Source organism: Mustela nigripes, chromosome 2 (genome assembly GCF_022355385.1).
Source record: "Mustela nigripes isolate SB6536 chromosome 2, MUSNIG.SB6536, whole genome shotgun sequence".
NCBI classification, from domain to species: Eukaryota; Metazoa; Chordata; class Mammalia; order Carnivora; family Mustelidae; genus Mustela; species Mustela nigripes.
The window spans coordinates 133990673-134017442 of NC_081558.1; the positions used below are offsets into that span (position 1 = coordinate 133990673).

At 36.3% G+C, this 26770-nt stretch overlaps 1 protein-coding gene across 1 annotated transcript; it reads right to left on the reverse strand.

The window, feature by feature from the left end:
• Positions 1-9988: 9988 nt before the first annotated feature.
• On the reverse strand, positions 9989-11049 carry ARL14 (ADP ribosylation factor like GTPase 14). Its single transcript, XM_059391633.1, has one exon. It carries the CDS (start codon positions 10911-10913, stop codon positions 10341-10343), a length of 573 nt encoding a protein of 190 aa, XP_059247616.1. The 5' UTR covers positions 10914-11049; the 3' UTR covers positions 9989-10340.
• Between the last annotated feature and the right edge of the window lie 15721 nt (positions 11050-26770).

Below are 26770 nucleotides of genomic sequence, written 5' to 3' on the forward strand. Positions count from 1 at the left end.
TCTCCTTTTCCCACAGTCTCATCAGCAGAATTATAGAATATGTTATGAAACATATATTTCTGCAAACATGATAGATGAGAAATGGTATCTAAATGTAGTTTGGGGCGCCTGGGTGGCTCAGTGGGTTAAGCCTCTGCCTTCGGCTCAGGTCATGATCTCAAGGTCCTGGGATTGAGTCCTACATCAGGCTCTCTGCTCAGCGGGGAGCCTGCTCCCCTCTCTTTCAGCCTACTTGTGATCTCTTTCTCTCTCTCTATGTCAAATAAATAAAAATCTTTAAAAAAAAAATAAATGTAGTATTAATTTGCATTTCTCTACTAGCAAAGCTAAAGTTTTTTTTCATTTGTTGAGGGATCATTTGGATATCATTTATTGTTAACTCTGTCTTTAGTATTTTTTCTACAGTTTTGTTTTTTTTTTTAATTTGTAAGTGCTATTTTATATTAAGAACATAACACCTTTCTTTATGTTATACTATGCAAATATACGTTCCTTGTTTGATATTTGTCTTGCTTTTATGTTTTTCACAACTTGTATTTTTATGTGGTTGAATTTATCAATATTTCCTTTTTGTGTGTCTGGGTTTTCAGTCATAGCTAGGCAAAAACTACTGTAAATTTTGACATTAATTTTTTCCTGTCATAAATGATCTGAAATCTACAAACTTATTTATTTTGATGTCTTCAACACATAGTACTGTAGTTATCTGTCATCTAATGACTAAGAGTTTTTACACCTCTTTTTTCTTTTTAAAGAATTTGTTTAAAATAACCTGATTCTGACATTTTAGAAAGCTATTTGACAGTACATATTGAGGCATAGAACTGTTCATCCTTGAAATATTCTCCTAGGGGAAAAATCCCAAACCCAACACCTGATACAGTGCCTGGTATTTATTAGATATTCTGTTAATATTTGCCAGATGAAGGAATAAATATGAAGGAATAAACATGATGTTTGTTGCTGAATTAGTTACATGAAAAATTGACTGCAACATAAAAAACCAGTAGTAGAGAAATGATTAGGCTGTGGTACATCTATTTAAGTGTCATAACACTGAAAGATGATGGTTCTGAAAGATACATAACAATATAAAGATATATAATAAGTGAATGTGATTATAGGTCAAAAAAGATCTATTGAATATATGCATACATTGAAGAAAAAAAAGACTGGAAGGAAATGTGGTAAAATGTGAATAGAGAGTTTTATTTGCCTATTTTCCAAACGTTTGATTTCTGAAGAAGAACGAAAATGTGTTAAATAACCATCCTCTCTGCTGCCTAGCTGTTGTTCGACTCCAAGTAGAGCGATAGGAGATCTTTTCAGAATGAGAGACAGCTTAAGAGAGAATTTAAACATTTGCACAGAGGTACAGTGTGGAATTCTTGCCAAACAACTGTCAGCAGGAGCTTAATTGTATACACAAGACCACCGTAAATGACTTTCACAATTTTAGGTGGCTGGATGGTTTTCAGTTTCAGATATCTTCTCTGTAAATGGGGATAATGATGGTACTAACCCAGAGAGTTAATGTAAGAATTAAATGTGGAAATGCACATGAAATGCTTAAAACAGAACCTGGCCTACAGTGAATGCTCAAGGCATGTTAGCTGTTTTGTTTTTTGGCTTCTGGGTTTTTTTCTTAATTTTCGAAAAGTTAGTTACAATGCCCTCATGTGTCTATTTATAGCAATACTTCTAGTCTTTAAAAAGGATTTCTTATTATTTTAGATCAGGGCATTTGAAGTGACAGTTTTAGGGCCATGCATTATCCATTCATTATAGGCTATAAAGATTAAATAGCTCTTTTGAATATAATGTGTTTTTCCTTGAATATAAAAATAACACACACTCACTCTACAAAATTGGAAAACAATGAGCACTATAAGGAATTCTAGCCATAATGCAACCACCCAAGCATTTTGGTGTGTATTATATTTTCTATCTAGTTTATACACGTATATATAGATTATGAGGTCTTTATTTTCACCATTTAGAGTCAGTGTATTTTTACATGAGGTTAGGTAAGTAAATAAGATGAGTGTAAAATGTATCTTATGTTTTAAAAAGAGCAGGAAAGTAACTGTGATAATAAGGCTTATCTCATGATAAATAGAGGATGATTTTTTTACTATAATCTCTCATGTTCCCTATCAATAAGCAACAACAGTAGATACATTGAACTTGGGTGGAAAAATGCTTTCAAAATGCTTTAAAGCGAAAGAAAATCCAACCTGATATAGAAATACAGTATCACCTATGTATAGGTTGAGGAGGGATGTATGAGAACCAGTTTATTGTACTAAGGAGGCCTCTTCTTTAATATAATAATGAGTATGAACTACCTTTTTACATAGCTTTCACTTTTGAGGCATGTAAATTTTCTACAAATTCAAAAATTAATGTTAACTCAAAAAGATGAAGAGTCAAACCTTAAAATTGAATACAAATAGCAAAAATCAGCCTAAAATCAACATCATATTTACAATATAACCACACAAAAAATCAACTCAAAAAACTTTTGAACACAATAATCTGAATCAGGATAGAAAGAAATAAAAAGAAGTCTTCAACTCTCCTGAGTGGGTTTATTAGAAATAGTGATATTGGTATAGTGATTCTGAAAATATTTTTTTGTATTATAGCATGAAGAAAATGAATAAATGTATTGATGCTTTTTGGATGCAGAGTTTTTTGTAGGATAAGGGATACAATTAAAATGAGAAAGATCGGGAAAAATTCTATGATGTGGATTCAATTTGGATATATCAATATTTTAAAATATATATATATTTCCTTGCTTGCTTTTTCTACTGAATGGAGCTATAAACAATGATACTCCAGTAAAAATAAGCACAGGTAGCTTCACTATTTGATTTCTAAATTCCACAGTGAACGAAATGAGGGCTCCTGAGAAACAGTTAATTCCAGGTCTGAGGCAGGTAAGTAGGGAAAGTACAAGGTGACTCAGTGTTGTTCCAGACAAGGAAATACTCAAAGGCTAATAGGGACATGTATCAACAGAACACAGTAGCTAGCTGAAAGGTTCTTCTGGCCAAATTTGGGACAGTTTGAGCATCAAAAAGAATAATAAAGAGAAATGGATTATAACAAGGAAAATCAACAGGAATTCCAGAACTTCCTCTGCATTCCAGATATTGTGATTAATAGGTCTGGGTGGAGTTTGTAAATTTACATTTCTATGCAGCTTGCAGGTGATGCTGAGGCTGCTGATTCAGGGACTTCAGTTTGAGTAGCACTGGAAAATAAAACATTGAATTTAAAAAGTATGAATCAAGATTGAGAGAGAGAGAGAATGATGATTATGGAAATGGAGGATAAAAGAGAAAGCCTTTCTTTATAGTAGAATGCCAGCCAATAAATGTGCAATGTAAATCACCATTTTGCTCCTCCCAGTGTAATAACTGAGTCAGGAAAGGATCATCAATGGATGCTAAGAACATTAAGAAAAAGGCTTTGGGGAAGAGGATAATGACACAGTCTCAAAATATACTAATCATATCAAATTACTTACTAAGGACAGAGGGGAAAATTATATTTTTACATTGGGGAAATCTAGTGGATATTATCATAAAAGAAGTAATTGAATTTAGCATCATCAATAATGACACTCTGCCTCCTAATGGATACAATGGGAAGTACATCAGCTGTGGAATATTCTTGCCAAAAATGTTTAATCTGAACTTAATTGTGAAGGAACAATCAGACAAATTCAGACAATGGGGCGTTCTTTTTTTTTTTTTTTTAAGATTTTATTTATTTATTTATTTTAGGGAAGGGAGGGACAGGGGAGAGAGAGAGAGAGAGAAGCTAAAGCTGACTTCGCCCTGACCTTGAGCCCAACACAAGGCTTGATCTCACCATCCTGAGATCATGACCAAGCCAGAGAAACCAAGAATTGGATACTTAACCAACTGAGTGACCCAGGTACCCCCAGGCTGTGGGACATTCTTTAAAAAACCTGGCCTAGAGTCTTCAAAAGTTTTTAGGTCACGTAGAACTAACAAAAGTTGGGGGAAATACTCTAAAAAAGTGACGTAACTAAATGCAGTAGATCTTAGATAAAATAAGTTCTATGAATAAGTTCTCTTTGGGGGGAAATTTGACTATGGACTATTGGAAGATATTTAGTTAATGCTTAAACTTTTATTTGTAATAATGGTATTCTCATATGAGTAAATGTCTATTCTAAAGAGATAGATGATAAAATATTTGGGTGTGAAGTATCAGGATGATTGTAATCGTGTGTGTGGGTACTGTGTGTGTAGAGAGAGAGGAAGAGATGGAGAAAGAGCCCAGATATGACAAAATTGTAATAACTGGTGAATTTAGGTGAAAAGTACACTTGTCTAAATTTTACTTTTCTTTCAAGTTTTCTGAAGACTTGAAATTTTTCAGAATATGAAGTTGAGGAAAAATTAAATTCCCCTTTCCTTTCCTGTTCTAGGGTGAATCAAATGAGGGTCCTAGAATGATCAGGAAGACTGAGAAGAGGGGATTTAAGAGGAAAGGAAGCCTGGGAATGGAGGGTGTTGAGACACACGGGAGGAGCAAGAAGCATGATCCTACTTTAGGGTAATTAACAGTGGTGGCTGTAACAACTTCCAAGTCTCCATGGTTTAACACAACAAAAGTTTATTTCATGTTCAAGTCTCATTCTAGTCTAGACTCAGAAAGGTGAAGTAAACTGCCTAAAAGCTAAAACAAGTGATAAACCAGAATTCCCACCTAGTCATGGCTCTGAGGTTAGAATGAGAGTGCCCTAAGTCCAAATCTGCCATTCTTTTATCTACCCATTATTGGATCCATATTCCATCTTGAGACATAGCCTAAGGCTCTGACAAGACCTCTCTTTATGGCTCAGACCTTTCTTTCCTTCTTTCTTTTCTTTCTACAAATACCTTTTAAATACCGTATGTATCCTAAAACTGAACATCACAATGTTCTGGACCTGCATCCGTTCTAGGATACAACAGCCAAGTTCCTGCTCCCATGCAGTTTTCCATCTAGGGAGGGAAAGAGACATAAGTAAATGAGTAAATGATGTACTTGAAGTCCATGATAAATTCCTTGTAAAATAATAAAGGAGGGTGAGGGGTAGAGAGTGACAGGGATGAAGAGGTTCATTTAGATAAGGATTCAGGGAATGCCTGTGCATATTTGGCTGGAGACTTGAAGACTCTGAAGCTCTGAACCATTTGAAGACCTGACGAAAGCATATTCTGAGCTGGGGAAACAGCAAGTTTAAGGGCCCGGAGGCTGTAACAAATTAGGAGTGATAGAGGGAAGTTGAGAGAAGTGTGGCTGTCCTGGGAGTGAGGTGGGAGAAACAGGAAGAAGGTACCATAATGAGGTAAGAAGTGAACAGAGGTTTGTAAGGCAGGGCAGTGAAGTGTCTGTTGGTCATTTTTAGACCTCTCCCTTGTGGAGAATGTAGCCACCCAGGTGAGAATCAGTGGTGGCCTGTGGTAGTGATGGAGACTGAGAAGTGGCCAGAAGGGAGATGTGTTTTGAAGGGAGAGCTGACAGAATTAGCAGATAGATGTAAGACATGAGGGAAAAGGGAGGATGGCTCCTGGTTTTTTGGCCTAAGAAGTACTCTGGCCAGTCCTATTTGACTTAGAAACAAAGAAATTTGATGATGAAAGTGTATGTGCCACATTATTGTTAAATTCATTGTATGATAATAATTATACTTTTTTAAAAATCTTGGATATCAGAGGACTAAGGTTCAATAATGGCTTAATCAGTTCTTCAGATCTTTAAAATGGTGTTGACAAGATTTGCTCTGCCTCATAAGATTTTGAGAGAAAAAAATGAGGTAATGTTTATGAAAATATTACTCAGGGTTAAGTCATCTAATAACTCACTTTTGTATCTGTGTGGCACTTTCAAGGTACAGTGCACTTTCTCCTGTTTGAAGTAGCTGAATTTGTTAATAGTAAACACTATGCTAAACTTCTGGTAGACTGAAACTCCTGTGACCCTATATGCCAAATTATGTTAAACTACTCATTAGCACTACCAAAGAAGAAATCTGTCCTTTGCCTCTCTTGCTCTCTTTCTCTCATTTTGTCTCTCTCATTCTCCCTCTTTCACTCTGGAAAATTCATGCATGCAAGAGCAGGCCAACCCTTTGAGAAGCACAACGGATAATACTGTTTTGTGGGTTGTTCCTTCATATACTCAACACACTGAAGCCTCTGTAGACCATCCCCCAGTGCCACGCATAAGGTACAAGTACTTCAGGACTCTATCTGAAATTCCTGTTCTTCCCTGTTTTGGCAGAACACAAATCGTTTATCATCAGAACATAGTGTTGTTCAGCTTGTTAAATAGACAGATTTTAAGGTATATTAGTCACTGCTGCTGCTTTATTTATTTGTTATTCTTTATTCTTATGTTCTGTTGGGACTTCTTTTTTTTTTTTTTTAACCAGGGAATACTTAGAAAATCAGATAAAAATATTTAACTGATATTTACCTTTCAGATTTTTACATCTTTAAGGAAGGTACATTTCAGAAGTGATACGCTTTTGTTTGATACAGATACTTGGCAGTATATGATTTTGATGAATTAAAAGTTTTGCCTTGTTACATATAGATAATAGAATAAGATGAATGACAATAATAAATATCAAGGCATGAATATTCACAGTCTCTTTCCTCTCACCTGTCAAGGGATATTTTGCTTTTGTGCATCTCATCTTTTCCCCTACCCTCAATTTTGGGCTTTATTAGGTGGATCAGAATGAAGAATGTATAAGTATATGTTTGTATGTGTGTTGAAGGGTAAGAGGAGCACGCTAGGCAGAGCTGGAGGGAAATGCCAAAGAAAGGAAAGATTGGTAAAATGTACATTGGAAAGAAAGCAAGTGACTGATGAAAGAAAATAGATTGAAGCCCAGGGAAGAAACGCAAAAAGCATGGAAATGTTCAAGTTTCTCAAACAAGATTACTAGAGACTTTAAGGAAAAGCTGCTATCTTGGGGGAAGATGTTGAAATGACAGAGGAAAAGCTACTTTGTAACTTTGGGTCTTATATTAAGAATGTATCTGCCCAGCATACCCACAATATACAGCTAGAGCTTTCTCAAGTGAAAATTTTAATTAATTTTTATATTTGGGGGGATTGTTTCTTCTGAATTTTACATAATGCTGAGACTAGGCCGCAAGGGCTTCACTTAATTCAGAATACCAAAATACTGAGGACCACCAGGTGATGTTTTCTATTCAACCATTTTCTATGGACATAGGTTAGTGATTCCTGAGTTTAAGATTATTAGTAAGATTTTTTTTAACCACATAGGGAAAATGGTAAGGGAAGATGTGTTTTTTTAAAAAGATGCATATTTGTGGTTTTCATAATTTTGTGGAACTTAGAAAAAAACACTACTACCAAGCATTTAACATTGAAGATCTCTACTGAGATCTTCCTGAAATCAGAAACATTTTTTGCCAGTCCCTCGGCTTGGTTCTTAGATCTCTGTTATCACACTTCATATATTCTGTCTGGCTTGTTTTTTCAGAGAACCTTCTTTTTTTTTTTTTTTAAGATGTTATTTATTTATTTGTTGGGGGTGGGTAGGGAGGAGCAGAAGGAGTGAGACAGAATCTCAAGCAGACCTTACTGAGCACAGAGCCTGACATGGGGCTTGATCTCAAGAGACTGGGATTATGACCTGAGCAGAGGCAAATGCTTAACCCACTGAACCAGGTGCCCCTCAAAGAACCTTCTTAATATAAAGTATTATATGTTGGCCTGCATTTATTTTCCCCCCAGCTTTATTGAGATGTAACTGACAAACAAGATTGTAATATGTATTACATATATAATGCATAATGTGATTTGATATACATTGTAAAAGAATTCCCACAACTGAGTTAATTAACACATCCTCCTTATTTTTATTTATTTTATGTGTCTTTTATTTTCATCCTCCTTTTTTTTAAATGAGAGTGCTTAAGATTTATGCTCTTAGCAAATTTAAGTATGCAGTACAGTTTTATTAACTATAGTCCCCATGCTGTACATTAGATCCTCAGAATTTATTCATTTTATAACTGAAAGTTTGTGCCCCATTACAAACATCTCCCCATTCCCCCTTCCCTCATCCCCAACTTCTGTCAACCACTAATCTACTTTCTATTTCTGTGAGTTTGGTTTTTTAAGATTCCCCATAAAAGTGAAATCACAAAATAGTTGTTTTCTGTGTCTGACTTACTTCACTTAACTAATGTCCTTAAGTTTCATCCGTGTTGTCACAAATATTAGAATTTCCCTTTTTTGTGGCTGACTAGGATTCCATCATGCATACACACCACATTTTCTTTATCCATGCATCCGTTAATCCATTGATAGAAGCTTAGGTTGTCCCCATTTTGACTATTGTGAATAATGTTGCAATTAACATGGAAGTGCAGATGTATCTTCAAGGTAGTGATTTCATTTCCTTTAGCTATATACCCAGTGGTAGGATTGCTGGATCATATGGTAGTTTTATTTTTAATTAAGCCTGGATTTATTCCTTTTTTTCTAAAGATTTTATTTATTTATTTTTTAAATAATCTCTATACCCACGGTTGGCTCAAACTTACAACCCAGAGATCAAGAGTCGTATGCTCCACCAACTGAGCCAGCCAGGTGCCCCTAGCCTGGCTCTATTCTTAATTATGTATAGTAAGCTCATAGAAGATGGACAGCATACCTTATTTACAGAACACTATGACAATTAACAGTACTGGCCTTGAAGTTAGACAGATGAGTTTGAATCTTGTCTCTGCCACTTCTCAGTGAAAAAACAGAGTAGTTTTTGTGTGGTTGTTATTGTTACTTTGTTTAATCTCAGTACTCTCCTCTGTAAAATTGACATAATAATGCTAATTTCTCTCAGGGCAGTTGTCAACATTAAATGAGATGTATGAAAGTGATCAGACAACACGTGGCCCAGACAAGCATTCAACCGATGATAACTGTTATCATGTGTGTATCTCCTTTTTAAATTTGAATCCCTACGTGCAGCATTCAGATCTTTGCTATAAAGATCATGGCTAGGATGAGAGAAGGAAACGATAAGAGGAATTAGGGGCTAGCACCCTTGAACATTTATTTTCCTCTGTGACCTTAAGATTTAGAGCCCAGGGAGCTGCTGTTGGGGCTTGAGGCCTGCTTCTTCTAGCCCAAATGAGCTTTGTTAGAGGTTAGGCAGGAAGAAAGTGTCATTTTGTTAGTACCAGGACCTCCCTGGGAGTTCTGAGCCTGTCAGGGGAATTTCAGTTCAAACCCCAATTCCTTTTCTCCTCCCCTATAATGTCTTCAGGGTCTTCTAGTGATGGGAGCTTCCAGTGACAAACCTCCACCTTCATGGGTCGCTAGGAGCTGGGAACCATCTTAAAAACTACCTCCTGCATGAAGCACTTCCTGTTTTCCCAGGTCAGAAAGAGTCACTCATGTTATAGCACATACTTATTGCCCTATTCTAGCTACTAGCTTTATGTTGTTTCCTCCTGTGAATTGCAAAGTCTCCTGAGTTTAAAGTCTGGCTCTGGTTCCTTTTTGATCAGTGCTGTGAGCTGTACATATATTCCCAAGTACGGACTATTCTATTGAATTCTATGTAAGCCCATCTTGAGCCTATAACCTCAAGCTGAGTAAAACCCAGACCTTGTCCTAAACTCTAAGGTGCTAGCTAGCCTGACCCCCAGAACTTTAAGAGATAAACGTCTCCCTATGTTTCTGGGCAATTAACAGCCTGAAGTTCCTTATTTGACTCACTGTCAGAAGTTCCCACCAATAGATTTCTAAGAGTTTGCAGGAATCCAGAAAAAATCTTCATTTAAGTAATAGGGATTTACAAGATGTTAACATCAAACTTTTTCCTCTCCATAATTTAAAGTTCTATTTTTTACTAACTATTCTACAGGAGTGTGATAGAAATTCAGTACTGTAACAGCTGGAAACCATCTGAAAGAATTATGACCCTCTAAGCAGTTTACTTAAACTTTGTTCTAGTTGTCATATAAAAACAATAAAGCAATAATTTATTTGGTCCCAAACACGATTATTCTGATTCATACATAAATCCAACATATACAAAATTATAAAATTTTCATTCTCAACTATCATTACCACATAGTTTACTAAAGTGCCTGGCCAAAAATAATATTGTCTAGATATTATTCTATGTTTTAGCTGAATTTAGGTGAAATAACATCTTAGGACAAGTTTGCTAACTCAGCAACTTGCTTTTCTCATTTGGCATCGGAAAAAAGTTACCCTTTCAACTTCACCAGTATGTCACTGCTTGGATCTCAGTTCTACCTAAAGAATGCTAAAGTGTCTCCTCTTGATTTCACATGGCTTTTCACAAATTCAGTCAGTTTCCTGAACCCGTCCATCAGTCCATCCCCAGTGATGGCACAGCAGGGCTGTACATACCAGTTCCGGTCACTGCAGAGCTGCTTCACTCTGAACATTCTGGTGATGTCCTCGGCAGTCAGAGCTCCAGGCACATCCTGTTTGTTGGCTAACAGGACAACAGGCACATTTTTAATGTGTTCATTCTTCAAAATGTGCTTTAGCTCTCTCCTGGAGTCTTCCAGTCGCTGCTTGTCCGTACTATCCACAACATACATCAGCCCATCGGTGTTCTCACAGTAATACTCCCACACAGTTCTCATTTTCTCCTGTCCTCCAACATCCCAGACTGTGAGTGAAAAACTCTTTTCCAACTCGATCATCTCCACGTTGAAACCTATTGTTGGGACGGTAGTAATATCCTTAGCAAACTTTAATTTGTAAAGGAGTGTAGACTTCCCGGCTGAGTCAAGTCCCAGAAGAAGAATCCGGGCTTGCTTGGTTTTGGGGTTTTTAGAACTCAGTAGACCCATTTTAGGGTGTTTTTTTTTTCCTCCCTTCAAAGACCTTTTCTTTTGGCCAGGTTGAATGTTTGCTCTCTAGGTCTTGACTGAAAATAATAAGAGGAAAGAAGATAGCAAACGCTTCATGTTCTGTTTTACCACTGGGAATCTGTGTGCCTTTATGTTGCAGCTTATTGACCTCATTATAGGCAAACAATGTTTTATTTGCAGTCCCAGCCAATCCTAAGGAATCTGGTATGAGTCAGCAGCCAGTGTTACAGTGGCTCAAAGGGGAAATTCTTTGTGAGTGATTAGGGTGTAGGAGGGGCTGGGTGGGTGATGCCACAGCTTGTTCTCTTCCAGATACTGGAAATTTAGAGGTAACCAAAGGTTTACGGGAACATGGTTTGGTAGTAGAATAAAAACTTAATGTTACAAGTGGTTTATAGAACTTCTCTAATTATTATACTGAACATTTATCTTATCCCAGTTGTAAATGAGTAACCAGAGTTCTGAAGTCATGAAGGGAGAGTTTATCTCAGCGCCTGAAGTATCTTTAGTTCTCTTCACCAGTCCAGATTATTCAGTAGGACACTTTAACCCACCCAAGGATATGTGAACCTTACTCCCATAATATGCAGAAACACTTCTCTATTCTTCTAGAAAATTACAATGATTCACAAGGCCAAATATGCAGGGATAGGAGGGGAGTTTGTAACACAAACACTTGAAATTAAGCAGTCTGCTTAAAGGTGGTAAATTGAGTACGTTTATTTATCTCCTTTCCTCAAGACTCCACCAAAATGATGGCAAAGGAATAAAAAGAACATATAAACCCATAACAAGAGCAGGAGAATCCATCAGAGGGTGAGAGATTTCAACAAAATTCTGCAAGGTGGAATATGGATGGAAGACAAGTGGTGTTAAGATTCAGCTGAGTAAATCTGAAGATGTGATTGGCTTTATTAAGTGATTCATGAATTGGGCAGCATCCCATCTACCAAGTAAAGGGGAGTTTCAAGGAGTTTTACAGAATGGAAGCTTTCTATGGAAAGGAGGATGGGATAGGGATGGGCATAATGGGTATAGGGAATGGGAGATAGAGGCTTCCTATTACAGAATGAATAAATTATAGGAATAAAAGGCACAGCATAGAGAATACAGTCAATGATATCACAATAGCATTGTATGAGGATCGATGGTAGCCACACTTGTGGTGAGCATATTATAATGGATAGAACTGGTGATTCACTATGTTGTACACCTGAAACTCATGTGTGATTCACTATGTTGTACACCTGAAACTCATGTAACATTGCATATTAACTATACTTCAATTTTTAAAAAAATGAAAAGAAAGGACAATGGGGCAGGAAAGTTATTAGCAAAAGAGAACAAAGGATCGTTTCAGGCTAAGTTGCCCTCCCTGAAGAAGGAAAGGGGACCTTTTCAAGTGGATTATTTAATTTTCCTTTGAGGAATGGAGAGGGCCTGTGTGACAAATTACATCATTGGTGCTGTTCAGAAAATTTCTGATTGACAGGTTAAGACCTATTTCTGGGGGAGGTTGAATCTGCAGTTAGGTTAGATATTAAGCCCCAGTTTGGTGACTCAGCCCGGCCCAAGTGATGCCTATTTTGGGCCTGTGGTTTTCATTTTACAGTGGTAACTGATGCAACAGGATAAAACTGAACCTTGGAATATTGATACACGGATACAGATGGGAGGATGGAAATGAGGGACTAAGAACAGCAGGGCTTAAACGTCTGAATAATGACCCCCCAACAAACAAACAAATAAATAAATACATAAAACCACATGTACACACACCTCTGCTGACTGACCATTCAGCAACAAGATATTATCCCGAGCAAAAAAAAAAAAAAAAAAAAAAAAAAAAAAATTTTTAAAGTGATATCAGAAAAAAGATCTCCAGGTTTTGAGAGTTGGGAGTTTCCACATCATAATGTCTAACTTAGTATTTAATTAATTATACCCAACCTGACAGTTGGAAAACATTGCTCATGTATGCAGAATACCCAGTCAGCTTTTCAGTGCACAGAGGTTCCCATACGTAAAACATAGGATGCCTTCAGTATAATGAGAGAAAGACCAAAATTTTTTAAAAAGGCTTTATAGAAGTTTAAACAGGGTTAATGCAGTGATTTGAAAATATTTCCAGAGATTTGAAAAGGTATTGCATCCATAAAATAAGACAAAGATGCTATTCAAAAGCCTACTCAAAAAACAAAATAGAACTCTTGAAAAACAAATACATGACTTTCAAAATTTGAACAGATCAATAATAGGTTGGAAGAAAATCTTTCAGAAAGTAGAAGATAGAAAATATGAAGAATAAAAGGATATAGAGATCAATCCAGACATTTTATTTGTTTTTAAAGATTTTATTTATTTGAGAGAAAGAGCATGTAAGAGGAGGGGCAGAGGGAAAGGGAGAGGGATACACTGAGCCCATTGGTGGGCTCAGTCTCACCAGCCTGAGATCATGACATGACCCGAAACCAATAGTCAGCCACTTCACTGACTGAGCCATCAGTCACCCCCAATCCATAAGTTTTAATATCTAACCTATATGACTTTATTCCAGAGAAAACAAAAATATGAAAAGGAAAATTATCAAAGAAACAATGTAAGGGCACCTGGGTGGCTCAGTGGGTTAAACCTCTGCCTTCAGCTCAGGTCATGATCTCAAGGTCCTGAGATCAAGGCCCACATCGGGTTCTCTGCTCGGCGGGGAGCCTGCTTTCCCCTCTCTCTCTGCCTGCCTCTCTGCCTACTTGTAATTAATAAATAAAGTCTTTAAAAAAAAAAAAAGAAACAATATAAGACTATTTCCAGAGCTAAAGAATAAATTCTCCAGATTGAAAAATCTTTCCTCAGTTTAGCAAGTTGACATTTAAAAGAGCTGCAATAAGGCCAATGAAATAAAGGTTTTATTTTTACTAGAACTAAAATTTTATTTTTTAGAAGAAATTAAGTAGACTGTTCTGGGTGTAGAAAGAACATTTATAAAGAAATTGTTTAAACTTTTTTAAATTTTAAGTTTTTATTTTAATTCTAGTTAACATAGTGTTATATTAGTTTCAGGTATAGGATATAGTGATTCAAAAATTCCATACAACACCTGTTGCTCATCACAAGTGCATTCCTTAGTCCCCATCACCTATTACACACCTCCCCCTACTCTCTCCCCTCTGGTAACCATCACTATGTTCTCTATAGTTAAGAGTCTGTTTCTTAATTTGTCTCTCTCTCCTTTTTTCCCCTTTGCTCATTTGTTTTCTTAAATTCCACATATGAGTGAAATCATACGGTATTTTTCTGACTGACTTATTTCCCTTCGCATTATACTCTCTAGCTCCATCCATATCTTTGCAAATAGCAAGATTTCATTCTTATTTTATGGCTGAATAATATCCCTCTGTGTGTGTGTGTGTGTGTGAGAGACAACCTCTTTATCCATTCATCAATCAATGGACACTTGGGCTGCTTCCATATCTTGGCTATTATAAATAATGCTGTTATAAATATAGAGGTACTTATATCCCTTTGCATTAGTGGGGATTTGGGAGGGCAGCAAAGCAGAGTTTATTGAGCAATGGTAAAGTGATAGTACAAAGCTCCCAAGGAGGGAGGGGACCCAAGAGGGTTGCCACCAAAGTTTCTAAGTCTAGGGATTTTTATGGGTTTATTGGTGGCCTGTTTTAATCTGATTAACCCTCCCCTGCGCCTATCATCCAATCACTTATTTGTCTATCATATGGGAAAGGTGGAGACTCCTTCCATGTAAAATCCTTTTAAGGGTGGCTTCCTCTTAGGGCAGGGCCCCTTGTTCCTGCCTGCCTGTCTTCCAACTATCCACCATTCTCCTATCTGAAGAGATAACCCTAACTTTTGTTAGAGAAGAAAGGCAATGACTCATCGCAGCTACTTCCTGCTGGTCAGGGGTGTTGGATGAGGTGGCAGCCAGGATTCCTCTTGTCCTGATCTATCAAGGGGTCTCTTTGTAGATGTCTGGTTTGACCTCCGCGTGAGGCTCCATCTGAACCACCACCTGGAGTTTGAGGACCTTTCTTGGTTAGTTGTCCTTAACGATGGTGGAGATCCCTGACAAGCCCCTATAAATGTTACAAGATTTTTTTCTCAGTCAGTGCCCATAGTGCTTGTTCACGCCACTTCAAAAATGAAGAGAATAAAACAAAACAAAAAAGAATGAAGAGGTAGTTCAGACAGAGTGGTGGGCAGCAAAGCAAGGTTTATTGAACCAACAACAAAGTGATAATACAAAGTTCCCAAAGAGGGAGGGGACCCGAGGGGATTGCCCGTGTTTTTGTATTCTTTGAGTAAATACCCAGTAGTATGATTTCTGGATCATAAGATAAATCTATTTTTAGCTTTTTTGAGGAACCTCCATATAGTGGCTACACCAGTTTGGATTCCCACCAACAGTGTAGGAAGGTTCCCCTCTTTCTACAACCTCTTCAACATTTGTTGTTTCTCGCTTTGTCAATTTTGGCCATTCTAACTGGTGTAAGATGGTATCTCAATGTGGTTTTGAATTTCCCTGATGGCTAATGATGATGAACATTTTTTCATGTGTCTGTTAGCCATTTGTATGTCTTCTTTTGAGAAGTGTCTGGTCATGTCTTCTGCCAATTTTTTGACTTGACTATTTGTTTTTTGGGTGTTGAGTTTGAGAAGCTCTTTTTTTTTTTAATTTTTTAAATTAACATATAATGTATTATTAGCCCCAGGGGTACAGGTCTGTGAATCGCCAGAGAAGTTCTTTATAGATCTTGGATATCAGCCCTTTGTCTGTAGTGTCATTTGCAAATAACTTCTCCCGTTCCCTGGGTTGCCTCTCTGTTTTGTTGACTGTTTCCTTTGGTGTGCAGAAGCTTTTTATCTTGATGAAGTCCCAAAAGTTCATTTTTGCTTTTGTTTCCCTTCAAATTTTTTTTCATTAAACTTTGCTTTCCATCGGTAGCCCTCTTACCTCAAATAATGTAACCTGGGGCAAACAGCTGGTTTAAGGACATAGCTAAAATTAACTGCAGAATGAGAAATGTCAAGGTACAGATTAAATACTCTAGAAACACATCAGAGTACTTAGCTGGGTACAGGCTTAAAGCGTTAAACTGTCTAAATTTAATTAGTTTATCACAGACTCTGAAATCAGACAGATTCCAGTTACAGTCACAACTGTACCTTTTTTTCCCTGTATAAATCTGGACACATTACTTCTCATTTTAATTTCTTCATCTGAAAATTGGGAAATAATATCTACCTCTCAGGGTGATTGTAAGTAATAAGTGAGAAATAAGGCAGCCTGGGATGCCTAGTACATGATACATAGTACATACTCAATAAATGGTAACTGTTATTATTTTATTACTGGTCATAAGGATAACAGGTTTATATTTGTTGGGCAAATGAGATTTATATTTAATAACTTTTTTGAGAAGGAGTATAAAATTGTATCTTGGCTCTGTGGGAAAAAGTACTGTGCTCCATAACAAATGTCTGTGGAATGGTTAATCTATGTGTCAGCTTGACTGGGGTAAGGGATGCCCAGAAAGCTGGCAAAACATCACTCTTGGTGTGCTTGTGAAAGTATTTTTGGAAGAGATTGGCATTTGAATCTGTAAATGGAGTAAAGAAGGTTATCCTCAACCACACCATTGGGTATCATCCAATCCTTTGAGGGCTGATAGAAGAAAAATTCGAGGGAAAGGTGAATTTGTTCTCTGTGTGATTGAGGACATCCATTTTCTCTGGCCCTCAGACATCAGTAATCCTGGTTCTGAGGACTGCTGACTCAGAGTGGGACTTACAGGATTGGCTCCCATGGTTCTCCAGCCTTTGGGTTTGGACTGGATGTAAATCCTCTGCAGACTGCAGATCATGGGACTTAGCCTTTATCACATGAGTCACTATCTCATAATATATCTCTTTCTACATATCCATATCTGTGTGTGTTATTTCTCTGGAGAACTCTGACTAATACAGACACTTAGAAGTTTAAGAAGGGCATAGTATCCTATTTGTCATTCTCAGTTGCTGCTATCAGACACAACATGGTCCCTCGTCCTACAAACACTTATCCCCATAGTTGAGGCCTCTTGATCCTCTTTTATTTTTTTTAAAGATTTTATTTATTTGAAATACAGAGAGGACTTGAATTTGGAAGAGAGGCAGAGGGAGAGGGTGAGGAATAAGCAGACCACCCCCCCCCCACTGAGTCAGGAGCCCGGATTGGGGCTCAATCCCAGGACCCCAAGATCATGACTTGAGCCGAAGTCAAACCCTTAACTAACTGAGCCACCCAGGTGCTCCCACTTGATCCTCTTTTGGAATCTAATTGTCTCAATCCCTATCTGAAACATCAAGTAGTTAAGCAGCTCCAATCCTCCTAAGATCTATACAGAGTTATCCTAACCACTAACTTGGTCATAACATGGTATCCTAATTTTAACAACTAAACAATTGCCTATTTAAATTTTATTTGTATTTGTGTTTGCTTTTTTTTTTTTTTTTTTAGCCTTTTGAAATACATGCTAGTCCCAGCTGTTAAACTCAAGTCTATAACTCAGTTTCTTGCACTCCAGTCCCTTCCTAAAACAGGAACCCTGACTCACATTTGCCATATTTTTTCCTAAGCTAGCATCCTTAATGCTGAAATCTGACTTTCTGGACAAAGCCCTTGTTAATCATTGAAAATGTCTTCCTTGTTGAGTATAGGCTTCTCATTATTGCCACTCCATATTCTCCATCAATTTTCTATCCAACTACATGTTGGGACATCTTGCTCCATCAACCCTTTACTGAATACTTGCCAAGTCAAAAAGATACACATAAGTTTGTATGAAAATATTTGTAGAAATCTCAGTATGAAATGTAAATACCAAAAAGTAAGAAATACTTCAAATTCACAGATTATATGATGTGGCTTTCTCTTGAATTCAGTATGGAAAATTTTAATTTTTTTAATTTTATGGGTTTACTTACAGAAATCAAATATATTCAGAAAATATCCCTTTGCCAGCAGTTAGACAAATATTGACTAATTGTCATATGCCAAGTACTGTGCAAGTTCTAGAGGGAAACGAGCACAGAGGCGACTAAGGTTAGTGGGACAATCTGTGATTCAGTCTTAAATCAAGGGAGCCTCCCAGGGCGGCTGTATGGTGCTAAATCTGAGGCCCAGTGAGTCATGCTGGTTATCGGCAAAGAATAACCTGTTATCCTCCAGGAAGATTTGGGCCTTTCTTATAGAGTCCAGATTGTGGGGGCCCATCATGGAAGCCACAGCTTTCACTTCCATCAAACTATTTCTTCTGTAGAGTGCTGCTTCCCTAAGAGTTTGGGCAGAAAGGGCCTGGAACAGAATCTCCATGCATTCTCTGTTTCAGCTGCACATGAGGACCATCATCTCACAGAGGACAGGTGTCATGATCACGAAGTGAAACTGGTCTTGAGCTACCAGGATTCTAAGTTTGTGTATTACTGTTGTACAGCCATGCTTGCTGGTTGACAGAGGGAGGAAGAGTAGATAAAGAATGTTCCCAGACCATGTAATACTGTGTAGCACCAAAAAGTAATGAGATAAGTGTCCATATATTTAAAGGAAGAGCTTGCTAAAAGGTATTAAGAGGAAACAACAAATTCTAAAATAGTACAGTTGATGTAATATCACAAAATAACAAAATTTTATTTTATTAACCCTGCCCCACAAAATAACAAACTACATGTTTCTCAATATATGCATAGAAAATAATTCAGAAAGCTACACATAAAACCAATGAGTTTATCCTCCTCTGGAGCAGACTTGGTTAAAAGATTTTTGCTTTATCTTATTTAAAACTTTTTTTAATTTAACAAAAATATGAAATATCACAGTCTGAAAGATTATATAATATATATGTGCATTTTAAAGAAGAACAGAAGTAAAAATTTAAAGGGTCACCAATGTCTGTCCCACACAGCTAAGGAAATAGAACATCACCAATATCATTGAATGCCCCTAAATAATTACATTTCTCTCCTTTCCTAGAGAAATAACCTTTAACCGGAACTAATGTTACTCATTCCTTGCTTTTGGTTTTAGTCTTTAGTTTCTATAAAAAGAAATGTATAAGTAAAATATAATTAGTAGTACTTATTATGTACTTCTAAGTAATATGTTATTACCTAAGTAATATTTACTGAGTAAAAAGATCTAAGTAATATATTACTAATACATAAAAGTAACATATATAACTAAACAGTATATTATTTACTTTATTTTCTACTTCTTTAATTTTTGCTATTTATTATTTTCCACATTTTGCTTTCTCTGCCTTGTCTCCTATTGCTTTTATTTTTGTTTCTAATAATAGCTTATGGCAAATTCTCATTTGTTCTCAATCTCATTAATTATCAGTTTTTTCTTTTCCTTATATTAGCATTTAAGTCTGTAAATTTCTCCAAAGTATCATTTTATCTGCATGCCACACATTTTTTATTCATTGTTTTTATTAGTTGTTTTAAGTATTTTCTGACTTCCATTACACATTTTTTTCTTTGATCCATCAATTATTTAGAAGTATTTTTCTAACTTTGCATAATACAGAAGTTTTAAATTCTTAAGATTTATTTCTAGCTTAATTTCACTGTGGTAAAAAATATTGATTCTTGGACATTTATTGAGATGCTTTATGACCTAGTATATAGTCACTTTTTGTAAATGTTCCATATATGTTTGAAAAAAATATGTATTCTTTAATATTTAAGTACACTATTCTGTATCTCTATCTCTTAGGCCAGGTTTAATCATTGCCCATTCAGACCTTGTCTGCTTGACTTATTGACCAAAGAGGGAGGACTTGTAAAATCTTGCCAACTAACGGTGGCAACTAATGGTGGTTCATTTCTTCTCATACCTTTGATAATTTTTGCATTCTGTATGCTGAAGCAACTTTATTAAGTATTGACAAGTTTAGAATTTTATCTTGCTGGTAGATTGACCATGTTTTCAATTGCAATGACGTATTTGATCTCTAGTAATATTTTTTCTCTTGAGTTTGCCTGTTTCTAATATAACCCCCTCAATTTCCTTTTGGTTAGTGTTTGCTTGTCCTTTCAACCTTTCTGTGTTCTTATGGTGAGATCTATTTCTTTTAATAATATAAACTTTTTTTCAAATTCTGTTTGACACTCTTAGTCTGGAGAATATAGTTTCTTTTTTTTTTTTTTTTTTAAGATTTTATTTATTTGACAGAGAGAAATCACAAGTAGATGGAGAGGCAGGCAGAGAGAGAGAGAGAGGAGGAAGCAGGCTCCCCGCCGAGCAGAGAGCCCGACGCGGGACTCGATCCCAGGACCCTGAGATCATGACCTGAGCCGAAGGCAGCGGCTTTACCCACTGAGCCACCCAGGCGCCCCTGGAGAATATAGTTTCTTGACATTGTATTTATTTACCATTTTATTTATATTTTGTTTATCCCACTTAAGTGTTTTTTTCCCTTATCTTTGTTTCAATTAACTGTAATTTTTCTTCCCTTCCTTTTTTTCACCTCAACTGATTTGGATATTATGGAATCTAATTCAACTGCAGTAGGCAGAATTTAGAGAGCCTCCTGAATTCCCATCATGTGGCTTGTAATTCCCTTTCTATGAGTGCAGATGTGCCTGTGAATGTGATATTACTCTCCTCATTAAATTATATGGCAAAGGTGAAGACGTTTTTAAAATATTAAGGTCTCATGTTAGTTGACTTTGGGTCGATCAAAAGGGAGATTATTCTGGATGAGTGTGGTCTAATCAGTAGAACCTTAAAAGAGACAGGGCCCTTCCTGAGAAGGGAAATTCAAAGCATTGGATTTGTCCTGCTGGCCTGGAAGAAAGCAGTCATGTTGTTAATGGCCTGTGAAGAGGGGTAACCTCTAGTAACTGAGCTCTCAGGCCTATAACCACTAGAAACTAAATTCCCCTGATAATCTGAATGAGCTTGAAGAGGACCCTGACCTCCAGATGAGAATCCCAGCCTGGTCAGCACTTAGGACTGTGGCCTTGTGAGACCCTGAGCAGACAATTCAGGTATGCCATGCCTGGACTCCTGACCCATCAACCCATAGAAACTGTGAAATATAAATGTACATTACTTTAGGCTGCTAAATTTGTGGGAATTTGCTGTGTAGCAATAGAAAATGAATAAAATTGCCTTAGAAATCTTAACATTCATATTTAACACCTGAAGATAACCAATAACATTATCCATGTTTAGGAAAATACAAGGACCTTAGAGTGTTTTAATTCCTTTTTACCACTCTTTCATGATACATGCTATTGTTGTTTGGGTTTGTCTAGCTTAACTTATTTCACCCTCAAAGCAAACACTGTCATTATTGCTTTATTCAGTAAATGCTTGCTTAGATTTATCTACATGTTTACCATGTTCTTTGCTCACCATTTCTTCTTATACTCGGGCTTTCTCCAGTGTTTATTTATCCTCATTCTTAAGTATAGTCTCTAGAAGATCTTTTAAAAAGGGTTTGCTGTATAAAAGCTCTCCATTTTTTTATTCAGAAAATAACTTTATTTTAACCTCATGTTTGAAAGATTATTTCACTGGATAATAGTATAGTTTGACATTTATCTTCCCTTAGTACATTAAATGTACCATTCCACCATCTTCTGGCTCCATTTGTTGCTGTGGGAAAATCTCTTGTCAGTTTAAATATAGTTCCTTAACAGATACATTATTTCTTTCTCTAAATGCTTCTAATATAGTCTCCTGACTTTTAGTATCTGAAGTCTCATTGTAATGTGTCTAGGTGATTTATTTTTATTTATTGTTTGTAGTTTGTAGTTCTGTTTTCTGAATCTGTATGTTGGTGTTTCTCATCACCAAATAGAAAGAAGAAATTCTTTCCTCAGAATTCAAGAAATTTTCAGCCATTATCTCTTTTATAATTTCACCCTCTTTGTTGTCTTTTTCTGAATGTTATAATTTCTTCCCATTCACCATGAATTATCTCTTCAACTGTGCTTCTATGCCTGAATTTCTAAATTTACCTGAATTTCTAATTTTTTAAAAAGATTGTATTTATTTATTTGACAGACAGAGATCACAAGTAGGCAGAGAGGCAGGCAGAGAGACGGGGAGGGAAGCTGTCTCCCTGCTGAACAGAGAGCCTGATGCAGGGCTTAATCCCTGGACCCTGAGGACCCTGAGATCATGACCTGAGCCAAAGGCAGAGGTTTAACCCACTGAGCAACCCAGATGCCCCCTTGAATTTCTAATTTTAATTACTACATTTTTGATATGTAGAGCTTCTGTTGATTCTTTTTCAAGCCTGTGTGGTCAACTGACAATTTATAGTTTGACATTCTTCCAGTAATCTTTTAAAATGTTTCTTTAAATATATTAAACACGCTTATATTTTATTCTGTACCAGATCATTTCATTATTTGAAGATTTTAATGTCTCACTTTGCAGTGTTTTCTACTATTGCCTTGTATATCTGAAGTCATATTTCTTGAAAATGTGTATGTGAAGTTGAATGTAATGACTTTTATTTTAAAGATTTTTTATTTGTTTATTTGACAGAGAGAGAGAGACATCACAAGTAGGCAGAGAGGCAGGTAGAGAGGGGTTGGGGAGGCAGGCTCCCCACTGAGCAGAGAGCCTGATGCAGGGCTTGATTCCAGGACCCGAGACCATGACCTGAGCTGAAAGCAGAGGCTCAACCCACTGAGCCACGGATGCCCCAATGACTGTTCTTTTTTTTAAAAAAGATTTTATTTATTTATTTGACAGAGAGAGAGAGAGAGAGAGAGCACAAGGAGGGGGAAAGGCTGAGGGAGAAGGAGAAGCAGGCTCCCCGCAGAGCAGAGGAAGCCCCATGTGGGACTTGATCCCAGGACTCTGGGACCATGACCTGAGCCAAAGGCAGTGGCTTAACCAGCTGAGACACCCAGATGCCCTATGACTGTTCTTTTGAAGAGGATTTGGATTTATTTCCTTTAGCTATTGGTGGAATGTCACTAATGACATTTCTGACTTAGGGCTTTGAGGAATGTATGGTTAATAAGAATTTGGGTTCTAAACACATGTTAAAGTAGATTTATGATTAAGCCTTTTTCTCTTTGTTCAGCTCTGTCCAGAGCACAGATAAGATTGGCAAATATAGGGTGCTTGGATGGCTCAGTTGTTAAGCATCTGCCTTCAGCTCTGGCTCCCTGCTCAGCGGGAAGCCTGCTTTTCCCTCTCCCACTCCCGCTTGTATTCCCTCTCTCACTGTCTCTCTGTCAAATAACTAACTAACTAAATAAATAAATAAATAAAATCTAAAAAAAATTAAAAAGATTGGCAAATATAGGGGTGCTTGGGTGACTCAGTTGGTTAAGCGACTGACTTGTGATTTTGGCTCAGGTAATATCTTAGGGTCATTAAATGGAGCTCCACATGGGGCTCAGCATGGAGCCTGCTTAAGATTTTTCTCTCTCCCTTTCTCTCTCTCTGCCCCTCCCCACCACCACATGCACCCACAGTCGTTCTCTAAAAAACAAAAACAGGGGTGCCTGGATGGCTCGGTGGGTTAAAGCCTCTGTGTTCGGCTCAGGTCATGATCTCAGGGTCCTGGGATTGAGCCCCGCATTGGGCTCTCTTCTCAGCAGGGAGCCTGCTTCCTTCTCTCTCTCTGCCTGCCTCTCTGCCTACTTGTGATCTCTTTCTGTGTCAAATAAATAAAATCTTGAAAAAAAAAACCTTTAAAAAAAATAAAAACAAAAACATAAAAAGATTGGCATATATCACCATTAATGCCCTCTGCTGGGTGGAATTTTTCTAGTTCGGCCGCTGAGTCATCCTTGAAGTTCTAACTCATTATAGTTTTCACCTTGATTGGGGCCCAGGCTTTATCTTCAGCCCTGGTACAGTGAGCCCATTAAAACTTTGCCTGGTGGCCAGTAGGGATCATATAAACACTCAGGGCTTCCTAACTCTACAGATTGTTGTTCTCTCCTTTTTTTCTGGCCTCTGAAAAACTCCCTTAATTTCTCACCAGCTCAGCCTCAGACAAACATACAAAAAATATTTATTGAGTTTTGTTTGGTTTCTCTAATATTTTATACTGCATTTTTACATGTGCTATACTGGGAAGAGTTTTACTTAACACCTACTTCATTGTATTGTCAGAAATTAAATTTTCAGTTAAATTTTATTTCAGAATTTTAGTTAAAAATACATTTAAAATATAATAAAATATTAGAAGAAAATATTGAAGAATGTGTTAATAATTTATAGATGGACTACTTAAGCTAAAACTGTAAAAAAATTGTGAATCCTATAAAGAATTAATATTGATTAATATATTTAACTGTGTAAGAATTTAAAATTTTTGTATGAAAACATCTTAAACAAAATCAGAAGACCAAAAGAAGCTAGAAGAAAATATTAACAATGTATGATGAAAGATCCATATACATAATATATAATTAACCCATACAAATCAATAAAGGAGGCATACAGAATCAATTAGAAAATAAGCAATGGATACGAACATATAATTCAGAGAGGAGGATATACAATGCCTAAAAAGTATATAAAATTATGCTGAATGTGACTGGTCATCAGAGAAATCCATATTAAACTAGTAAGATACCATTTTTCATTCATCAAATAATACTTTAAAAGATTGATAATATGTTAGACACATTCAATATCAGTGGGAGTACAAATGATGATACAGGTTTGTTGGAGGGTTGGCAATATATCTATCATAATTTAAAATACAGTATTTTCAGGGAATTTTGATTCAGTGGTTAGAGGATTATACTCATCCTCCTGCCAAAACCTCAATAATTAATCATGTTTTTGTTCATATATATATATATATTTTTTTTTACTTACTGATATATATATATAGAGAGATATATATTGATATATCTCTCTCTATATATATATTGATATATCTATATATATATCAGTAAGTAAAAAAATTCAGGAGACAGCAGAAAAGTTTTTAGGAATGTTACTTTTTTTTCCCTCAAGATAACACTAAGTGTTCAGGTAGTACCCACTCTGGTTTCTCACCACTCAGGTGTAAGATTTTCCTTATTAACTGTTTAACTGTGTCCATGGAGCAGAGAGATTCAAATCTTGAGGTTTATCACCTTGGCTATAACTTGGTGACTCATTCTCTTGAGATGACTCACTTCCCCCCTTTTGAACAAGTGATTGACAATAATATCCAATAATAACATTTCCTTCCTCATTTGGAGTACTGAGGGCAGCTTCCTCTATTAATTAGCAGAAGTATTACAAAGTAGCAAACATGCAAAAATCCTTAAGATACAATGCAAATGTATGGGAAAAGACTTAGAAAGACATTTTCCGTACTGCTATGCAATGGAGGAAGATTGCCACAGTATGTTAAAGGGATGTTAAAGGACATCATATAGTCTGTTTATGGTCACATAATTTACATAAACTATCCCCTTGGACTGGAACAGCCTAAGTCTTGCTGTGCCATTCTACCCTAGTACAGTTTAGTAAGTCCGTTTGGTTTACAAGTAATTATATGGCAAATGGCCAAGAAAGCCTCTTCCTCAGGATTGTCTCTAGCACCTAAATATACCTTTAACTCAGCAAGTAATCCTCTAAGAATCTATCATAAAAAAAAAAAAAATTGTAGATGTGCCCGAAGAAGCAGGTATACAAGTTGATGTTCATTGCTTCATTGCTTATAAACAGTGAAAAATTGCAAACAGCCTATATGATCATCAGTAGAGAAAAGATTAAATATATATTTTTTAAGATTTAAATATATTTTAAATGCATTTTGGTTCATCTGTGCTATGGAATACTTTGCAGCAATTAAAAAAAGAAAGAGAGGCATGTATGTATAGAGACATAAAATGACATCAACTTACTAAGTGAAAAAAATGCAAGTAGTGAAATAGTACACAACAGCATAAAATCATAGACTAAATATATGTATTAATATGTAATACCTATTAACACTAATAAATTAACATAAACACATATATCTTATTTATTTTTATTTAAATTCAATCAATTAACATATAGTATATTTTTAGTTTCAGAGATAAAGTTTAATGATTCATCAGTTTCATATAATATCCAGTGTTCATTATATCAAGTACCCTCTAATACCCATCACCCAGTTGACCATCCACCCACCCACCTCACCTGCAGCAACACTCAGTTTGTTTCTTATATTTAAGAGCTTCTTATGGTTTGTCTCCCTCTCTGATTTCGTCTTATTTTATTTTTCTGTCCCTTCCCTTATGATCCTCTGTTTAATTTCTTTAATTCCACATATGAGTGAAATCATGTGGTAATTGTCTTTCTCTGATTGATTTCTTTCACTTAGCTTAATACCCTCTAGTTCCATCCATGTTGTGGCAAATGGTAAATTCATCTATTTTAGAAGATACACATTGCATATATAAAAATGTATGGGAGAAGGTTTAGAAAGTTATTCCCATAGTACTACCCAATGAAGGGGTTTACCATAGAGTGGCATTTAAATTTTCTTTGTATTATTTTATTATGTTACACCGAGGATATCTTCATGTAGTACTTGGGTAATTAAACAATTTGTAAAAGAATTTGTTTTTATAAAGAAGAGAAAAGGTTGGTTAAGATTAAAGGGGCTAGAGGAGGATGCTTGACCTGTGTCCAGGCCAGCAGAGAAGAGAGGTTTAGAGAAGCCTGAAGTGAGGATCTGATGGCAGAACTTGGAGGATTCATGAATTACATTTTGTTTCATTTCAAAAACTTTTATTATGCCCCTATTATATGGTACCTATTGGATAAGGAATATTCAGAGGTGAAGCCTGTAATTCACTGCTTTCTA